The 8,461-nt window shown below is 39.9% G+C and overlaps 2 protein-coding genes across 2 annotated transcripts in view; one reads left to right on the top strand and one right to left on the bottom strand. All coding sequences in view use genetic code 11, as the record gives it.

Moving 5' to 3' along the window:
* Positions 1–1,117, top strand: part of EGR_06900 (TATA-binding protein-associated factor) — a gene marked incomplete at both ends in the record, with an annotated part of 46,165 nt that extends 45,048 nt beyond the window's left edge. The window contains one exon of the mRNA XM_024496149.1: positions 1,015–1,117. Within this exon, the coding sequence (XP_024349461.1) occupies positions 1,015–1,117 (103 nt within the window). The remainder of the gene's footprint in view (positions 1–1,014) is intronic.
* Positions 1,118–1,921: 804 nt separating this feature from the next.
* Positions 1,922–2,463, bottom strand: EGR_06899 (hypothetical protein; the record flags this gene model as incomplete). The annotated part of the gene is made up of 2 exons (XM_024496148.1): positions 1,922–1,980; positions 2,382–2,463. The coding sequence occupies 2 exons, from the start codon at positions 2,461–2,463 to the stop codon at positions 1,922–1,924; spliced, it is 141 nt and encodes a 46-aa protein (XP_024349460.1).
* Between the last annotated feature and the right edge of the window lie 5,998 nt (positions 2,464–8,461).

The following is an 8,461-nucleotide window of genomic DNA, read 5'->3' as shown; positions in this document are numbered from 1 at the left end:
TTGTATTTTTATATCCTAGTGGTATTTGACAGTGTAGATACATGAATTGGACGAGAATAGCCTGGCAGATGGTTAAATGCTTCACCCGTTTTCCCCTTTCGCGTCACTTAAACGGCATATTCATGGATTTATATTTCAGCGTAGCACAGCACAAGATAGCTCACTGATGCAACAGTTCCTAGTGGCCGCATTGTCAACGCATTCACAGCCATTTGAATTACGACGCATCTGTTTGGAATCACATGGTCGACTATGTAATGGGTAAACTCTGCCAGGATTCACTCGAATACCTGCAAGGTGTACGATCACTAAGTAGCCTTATTGGTTCATACGAGGTACTTTAATGTTCCACTTCTTAATTGTGCCAAGTCCCTCTAGGGAGCCTTCCTTCGAAATAACCGTATGCATGATATTTGGCCTTGCTATGACTTGGGCGATTCAATTGTTCCTTTTTTCAGTCGTCCGCGTCATCTATAAACTTTGAATGCTAAACCGGCTTTTACATTAACAAAATGGACATTTGAAGCACGAATTAGTACCCCGTATGATAGTCGACGATATCACTGTACTTTGTAATCATAGACTTCTAGTTTACACCATCCAGAAGACCGGTTGAATGTTATATTTCTCTAAAATTATCATGGCTACTGTCCCCCTTGCAAGAGCATGTCCACTTCTGTGTGATGAGAAATTTTAAAAATTTGCTTTATCTCGTTTATTTCTGTGGTTTGAAGACGTTTGGAGGTTGATTGAAGCAGCTGTCTCTAGCTTCAATTGTGCAGGAGAAGAGTTATGGGAGGTCTTAATTTCACATTCCTTGGCGGTTACATTAAGTGCTTTCTCGGTACAGGAGTGGTGACGATGGTGGTCTAAAATGCCGCATGTCTACTTTTGCATCGGACCGCAGACTGCATGATGCAAATTGCCTCGTATGCCATTTCCTCCTCGATTTTACTAAATCATTTTATTACGGGACGCTTTGGCGTCCCGTCTGTTTTTGACGCAATGATCCAGACATGGTGGTGATCCTGGAAAAATCAGTGGTGGTAATGATGATTCATCACCGTCGATCTCTCGCATCGTCTTCGTACACACATGCAACGAAAGCACAGTTTAATCGGAATTTCAGATCTTCTTACTTACATAAAGTAGAGACAACTGTTTCACCCGTTTAGTTATTAAGCGATGAAACGTGAAAGAGAAAAGGAGGATAGGGGTAAGACAGTGATAAACAGTGCACACGACACAGGGCAAAGATCTAGTTTAAGAGACATGTTGTTCTGGTCTGCCGCTTTCTGCATCACCCCTCTTCCAATATTCGTCCAACTGCCCTTCAGGCCCACGTATTCTCGCTATCGCTGCGTCTTTAAAATGTAGGACTTTAAAAAACTACTGAATCCCTCTTTTGTTACCTTTCTTGTGGTATTGACCACAAGGGTCCTGAGTTAAGGGACTGTTTTAAACATTGTCATTGTTTTAACTTCCAAAAGATTATCCAGACATTGGGATAGGAATATCCGCTCATAGCTTGTTCTTAAGCGCTTAAATGTGCAAATACTCTGCCCCTCTTGTAGAATATTTCAGTCAAAATTTCCAAAAAAATGAATTATCTAGTCAAATCAATCAAAGTGAAATGAGCTGAGGGAGACATTAAATTCGTGCTGTCACTAAAATCGAGCATTTGAATGCACTTGCATATAAGAGGAAAGATCCTATGTACAGTCATTCTGCTTTATAGGTTATTTTGGATGTTAGAATTTAACACTTAAATTTAAAATTGTTTTCCACAACACAACTTACATGCGACTTCGAACACAGGAAACCAAGTTTCCAAGTTGGACATTAGATGACAGTTTCAAATGTAAGACAATCGAACGGAATCCCATAATTTTCAAAATAAAAGTGACTGCGGAGAACTTCTTTAACAAATCTCCACTTTAAAACCGCCACCAGTACAGCCTACATTTTCTTTCTCACTGCCTACAAATCCGAAAAGAAAACTAGTCCAAACACACTCCTGTCTCCCCTTTTTTTATTACAACTGCTACTTAAATCCTCAGTGCTAATACCAAGATAAGATGGTATTCATTACCTGCAGAAATATCACAAAGGAAATGTGCAGGTTAGGATGGTGTTGCTCACCCTCTCCACTTCCATAGGTATAGGGTTAAATTGAAAGTGGAAACAATGATGTTTTTTATCAATTTCACATCTGAAACAGAATAAAACAAATGGGAGAGAAATAAGTTCGTTCAATTATTTCACCTAAAATGCTTGAAACAGGGCCGTAGGGGATTAAAGTTTATTAAATCCAGTTATTTGGTTACTGCACTACACCGAATTTTCCCAGATGCAGAATAAGACGTGGTAAGAATAGTTACTAGCATATAGCAGAGATGAGGCCTCAGAGACATGATGTTCAGCCGAAGCACGAGTTGCAGCTGTGACAGAGCCTGCAGGCATCTAACCATTACACTGCGTAGTGATGTTTATCCCTGTTTTACCGCATTCTTCATTAGGCAAATATAAGAAGGGGCTGACACGAACAAGCCTCAGCGTAGCCATGGTAGAGGCGAAATTGTGACAGAATAGAGAGATTGGCCAATATCACTTCACAGGTTTGGACTACTACTTCTTACTCTCCACACCGCGGTGTCTGACACTCCTCTTAATCTGTCTTCAATACATTTCATTCAAACCAATTGCAGTTCCCTTTGTAGTTTTTGTCCCGAAAAAGCTTTTAAGGAAAGTTCGTTCCTTAAATTTACAAGTGAGCATGAAACTTTTTATAACAATCTCTGTATAATTTCACACTATGCAAGAAGTTTTGCAGAACACATTCGCCTTTCCTGTGCGCAAATTCAGCCTCTGAACCGGATGTGAGGCACCCAATACTTGAATAAACGAGACCTGGAAAAGAATGAAGGAAACCCACCTGAATGAATCTAGTCAATTTGCAAGCAGTTTGTGTTGATAAGAGATTGCACAATAGTTAATTATACTGTTTTCTTGGTGTAAAAAGCTGAATCTCATAAAACGGAGGTGAAAACCGTACATTTTTTCCTGATTGGCAACTATATAAGGTGCAGTATATGGCTTCTACTTTTGTACAACTTTACATAGCAGGCAAATTTGTGCTGCTGTAAAATAAATAGAAAGCTTGGACTTTAAATTCCTCCAGTTTGATGAAACAAACCTGGTGAGCAAAGAGTTTGTGTTTCCTCCTAGAGCGACAAGCCAATAGGAGCCAAAACGATTTTCCTCAATGTCGTGGTAATTTTGTGGACAATTACCCTAGTGTATGTCAACTCCACTTAGGTGGGCCACGTTGAGCTTACTTACTTAATGAGCCTACTTAATGTGTTGACGTAGACACCTGATGAACTTTGTGACCTTGATGACCTTTCGTCATTTATATCTGCGGCATTAATGCTAGGTGCACACTACCATTCCTTTAACCATTTTCCATCAAACCTCAGATCTAATTGGCAGATTACGCTTCGTAAACAAGTAAAGGCTGCTTTTGGTTGATGCAAGGGCTTAAGTTTGTTTCATTTCCAGCGGATTGAATTATATCACCTCATTTATAAAGATGCAGAAATTCTCTGAAATAATGTCGTTGTGTAAGGCAAATACTTAGCGATAATTCAGAGATAATTTTACAACCCTGAAGCGACCATAAAAATGCTCTGTAGAGAGCCACAATTTTCAAGCAGCCCTTTATTTTTGACACTAAAATCATGCAGCGGTATCACCTTCGTACCATTGACGCTGATTGTATTCCATGTTTGGTAATCCTCTTAATCGCAGACTTCTGCCAACTGACATAATTCCGAGGTACCAATTGGCCCAAAACTTTTGGTGATAAGTACCATCGGTACATCAGATCACTCTAAAACTAACCCAGCTGCTGATGTCTAGCTTTACATTGTTGTAGGAAATAGATCAGTGGAGAGCTGTAACATTGCAAATGGTGTTGAGTGGTGAAAGCGTTCTCGTCCTTTTTAATTGTTAATTACGTAATCTGCTGTAATTGTTGTTGTAATAAGGCATAGATTGCCCGATATGTGTCTAACACATTCTGTTCTAAACTTAGAGACGATGTAGTTGAGAATGTATACTTGGTTTTCGGAGTTCAACAAATCTTGCAACTAATATAAACTGGCCAAAGTATGCCAGAATAAGTGAACGTTTCTGTTGTGAGCTCGAATTGCCGTGGGATTCTCGTGGAAAGGGACGAATATTGAGAGAGAACTAACTTAGCAATGTTTCCGGTGGCCATGTACATAACTTCCTCCCTAATTATCTTCATTCTAACCTACCGAATCCTGCATTATTGAAGTGCAATTCTAGCAGGCATTTCGCCTCAGTCGTCGTCACAGATATGTGGCACCGTTGAATACATTAAAAAGAATTAGATTGGGATGAAAAACCAAACTGAGAGCAATTGGTGCCACAGCGAGTCAGTAAGACATCTCCACTTTGATTATTTGGTTTAGACTCGGTTTAGATTTTATGCAAATTTGCAAATGATCTGCCCTAATGTCACATGTAAGCTGGAAATACTTGTGTGACAAGACTATGCCAAGCATTGCCAAAGAAGCTGCTCCCAAATATCGTCCCTAGTTGAGGCCGACTAATATGCCGCAGTTCTGGAAACTGTCTTGAAAACATTTGCAGGAGGTATGGTTCCACATAAGCCCTATTATATGCGTGTAGAAGGTTTGTTGGGCATAAACGGAAAGCAATTTGACAAGGAAAGTGAAAAATGAGTTCAAAGATGGAGGCCATAATGTGGTTAAAAGTACAGTCAGAACAAAGCTGATTAGATTACAGGAGAGTTATTTCGATCAGGAGGGAATTTTTTCATTGTAAACTTTCATTTCATACCGACTGTGCAAAATGTGTCATCTTGGACACCAAGGGGCTATATTTACTGCAATAATGTCAGGAGAAAATCACTTTGAATGGAGAAATGACCGTTTGAAGAAATTCTTGCATTCATAAAATACATCGTGCTTCATTGAGCAGTTATGATATCAGGGGAACGGAAGAACTTATTCACGAGATGCATTTGTGGTTTCTCACGCTTTGATAGAAATCACGAATTTGACGGGAGAAAGTTTCCTCGACACGACCATGTCGGAGGGATGTCCTGCGAATGAGGTGGTTCTCTTGATAATCAAGTTTCGCACTTAAGGTCAGATCTCCGAATTGCACCTTCACATACGTTTTCGTACCGATTTGCACATTTACGCAAGTCTGTCAGGAATTACCTCCTGAGATGACTCCGGCATATTTGAGAATGGGATGTATTGTTTCATTTTAATCGAGGTTGTATCAAACACGGGTTCAAAAATTGCGTAATCTTACTGAACCATTTGGAATTTACACTCTGTTGTTTCCCTTAGAGCAAGTTTGGTGCAGTGAAATGTAAATGTTGCTCACCGCACTTCTTTCATTCTTGCTAGCTAAACGATGTAGCATCTAGATTCAGACCAAATAACTATGTGTAAAAGCAAAAATCTCCTCCACATTATCCTGCCCTAGATTTGTTTGGAAATAACTGAATGCAACAATGTTTGAAAGCGCCAATATAATGTGGTGTTTCCCGTAGAACCAACACATAAAATGTCGCCAAATTGGCAAAGAATCAGAGAAAATAACAATTTTCCACCATTCGCACCTTCATGTTGGCATGACTACTAGACTTAGATTTACCTTAGTTCACCACAGACGATAATACAGAATTCTCTTTCACATACCTTACAGATTGGGAGAAGAACTATTTCATTTGTAATGGATTAAATATAAGAATCGCACAGCTAAGACAATAGTGAATCTACTCATACTTTACAACTAGGTCTGTTGCGTGCCTTCCACAAACAAATCCAGCGTTGTTTTTATGTCTACCTTCCTTAAAAGGCCTTGCATGCAGTTGCTCTCCATTCTGTGGTAATCGAGCTTAATGCAGTCGTGGCTGCCTTCAGTAAATTCGTTTCCTTTCAGCATTTGCATCCACTGTGCGATTCGTGTAGTCAGCACTGATTGTTTGAGGACAAACATTTTGATGTGCCTGAATAGCCTCTCATCGTAGCTGGAGTTCGTTTTCAATTCACTCCTCATTCCACATTTTCTCTCAAGTGTTATCCTTTTGGCTCCCAGTTAGGGTGGTCACGTTTCTCAGTCTAGAACCAAGATGTTAGAATAGTTGCCAGGCAGTGCATTTTTATTTGATAATATAATAAATATTCTACCTTTATTGTAAGCCCCTACTTCACATAGCCTTCTCCCATTGCGTTTGTTTGATGGTCCTTGTTTCAGGATGCCGTCACCGTATTTAACAATGAATGTGCAAATTTGCATTAAATTATGTTGATGATGTAGCATGGTTTGTCACGAGTTTGGGTGCATTCGGAAATAATTTTATATTGGCAGTAAAATCCTATGGCAAATGCTGGTTTTACCACTTCAGACTTACTTAAGTGATGGCTTAACTCCAGGCAGACAGCGAGTGGATTTCAGGACCCCTTGGAAGGTTCAGCCCTTTTTTCATGTCGCGTTTTTCGCAACCACGTTAACTGACAACTCACCACTTCATTGTCATGCTTCAACACATTTCACGAATCATAGTCATGCGCTCCACTTGCAGTCTGCTCATCGAAGACATAATGAGGGTGGGAGAAGCGGAAGCCATTGAGAGGAACGTGAAGGTGCCCAGTTCTCGATTTGCTTAAAACTTCAGCCAAATGTGCAGTGTGCTAGCACTGTTGGCATTCATGATGACTGGATGGAAAATGCCTTTCATTCTGCAGAATCCACAGATAGGCACAGATAGCTGTTGGTATATAATTTGAAGTCAGGTTAGAAAATTTGTTTGTATGAAATGAAAAAATAGTCAATTCGGCAACACCCTGATAACAGTTGATGTACTAATCAGGTGTAGCAGATGTGGCTTCCTACAAGTTGGTGAAGGTTGGTAAGAATGACAGCCAAAGCTGTGAGTTCGATATGAATCACCAAAGATGCCAAAGCCACTGATATTTAGACAACCAGCCCTACATCCAGCCGCCCGACAAACGCTTGCTTCATTCAATCAAGTGCCTTACCCTTTCTGATTTCTTAAGTGTCCCACCGTGAGATCTTACAGTACAACATTCATTTGCTTCCTTTTTGAGGCGAAGTGAGGGCCTTTTAATAACATCCTCACACGATATTCCTTCATCTAACTTCTAATTTCATTTTTAGTTCCTTGCATTTGACTACCAAATAAATTAATTCCCAAAATTTTGTTCCCCATATGATTAAAAGGAATAATGTTGTTCTTCATCCTAAAGGCAATTCTGACGTTGTAGGCAAACAGAAATGTTCAAAGCCCTCATTGAAATCCACAAATCACCCACAGTATTTCGCATATCACGACCCGATTATTTGTGTTGTGGGAAAACTGCAATACAACCTCACCTACAAGAACATGGTGAGCTTAATAGTATTTGCTAAACAATTTCGTTGTTACGACATCCACTTTGCTTTCCCGTTCTTAGAACGAAAAACCTGACCGAGTTCTTTTGGAAAGTTGGTCGTCTAAATGGAATGCAAAAACGGACAACAAGCCTAATGCTTGAAGCTGTTTTTCCAGCATTGAAGACCCGCAAAATACACATTTACATCCGCGTTATGAATCAAATCACTCAGATTATTCGCAAACACATCACTTTCCATCCACGTCAATAGAGAAGTGTGGGAGGATCTGTGCAAATGGTGAGTTAAGTTAGACGAAGGGCTAAGGCCAAGGCATTGTACATGTTTTAGGAACAAGCTGATTCAGTGCCAGACACTAGTGACCCCCTACGCACTGAATCTATCCTTACAGCGCATGTGCACAAATGTGCTGCTCTTTTAAACATCACTGTATGCATAATAAGTAATGGGTGTAGGACATAAGATTCCCTAGCATCATTCCAAATGTCTAATGCATTGCTGACTTGAATGGATCACCATACAATCAGAATGGTGGCCGATTTGTGTTGACACAGGGAAGCCAGTGAGAGAGAAATTAGTTCAAGTATATGTATTTTTGTAAGGTTATCTTATCTCAATTTTCTCCGTAACTGCAGGATGTCCTTGCATACGAGCCATAAGTTGTGGATATCAGTCTCTTAGGCAAAGAAACAGGCAATGCCATTGGAGGTGGATACAAGCAATATGAAATATTTCGCAATGAATTCATCCACTTTGAGGCCTTTTAAGTTCCAGGTTTAGCGATCACGGCCTTCGTTGTTATCACACACACACTATAAAACGGATATTTTTGACACCATCGTTGTGTCTTTGATGTATCCAGTCCGCTATTTGTTACAAGAGGTACAAACCCTGATTATTTTTGTCATAAGATCTCATTTTCATCCCTTACGCTTTTGTCGAATTCGTTGATATGGCGCAGACACTGGAATTTTATCAG

Source organism: Echinococcus granulosus (genome assembly GCF_000524195.1).
Source record: "Echinococcus granulosus chromosome Unknown EG_S00065, whole genome shotgun sequence".
NCBI lineage: Eukaryota > Metazoa > Platyhelminthes > Cestoda > Cyclophyllidea > Taeniidae > Echinococcus > Echinococcus granulosus.
The sequence above is the reverse complement of the archived record's forward strand: the minus strand, read 5'-3'. Positions and strand labels throughout refer to the sequence as shown.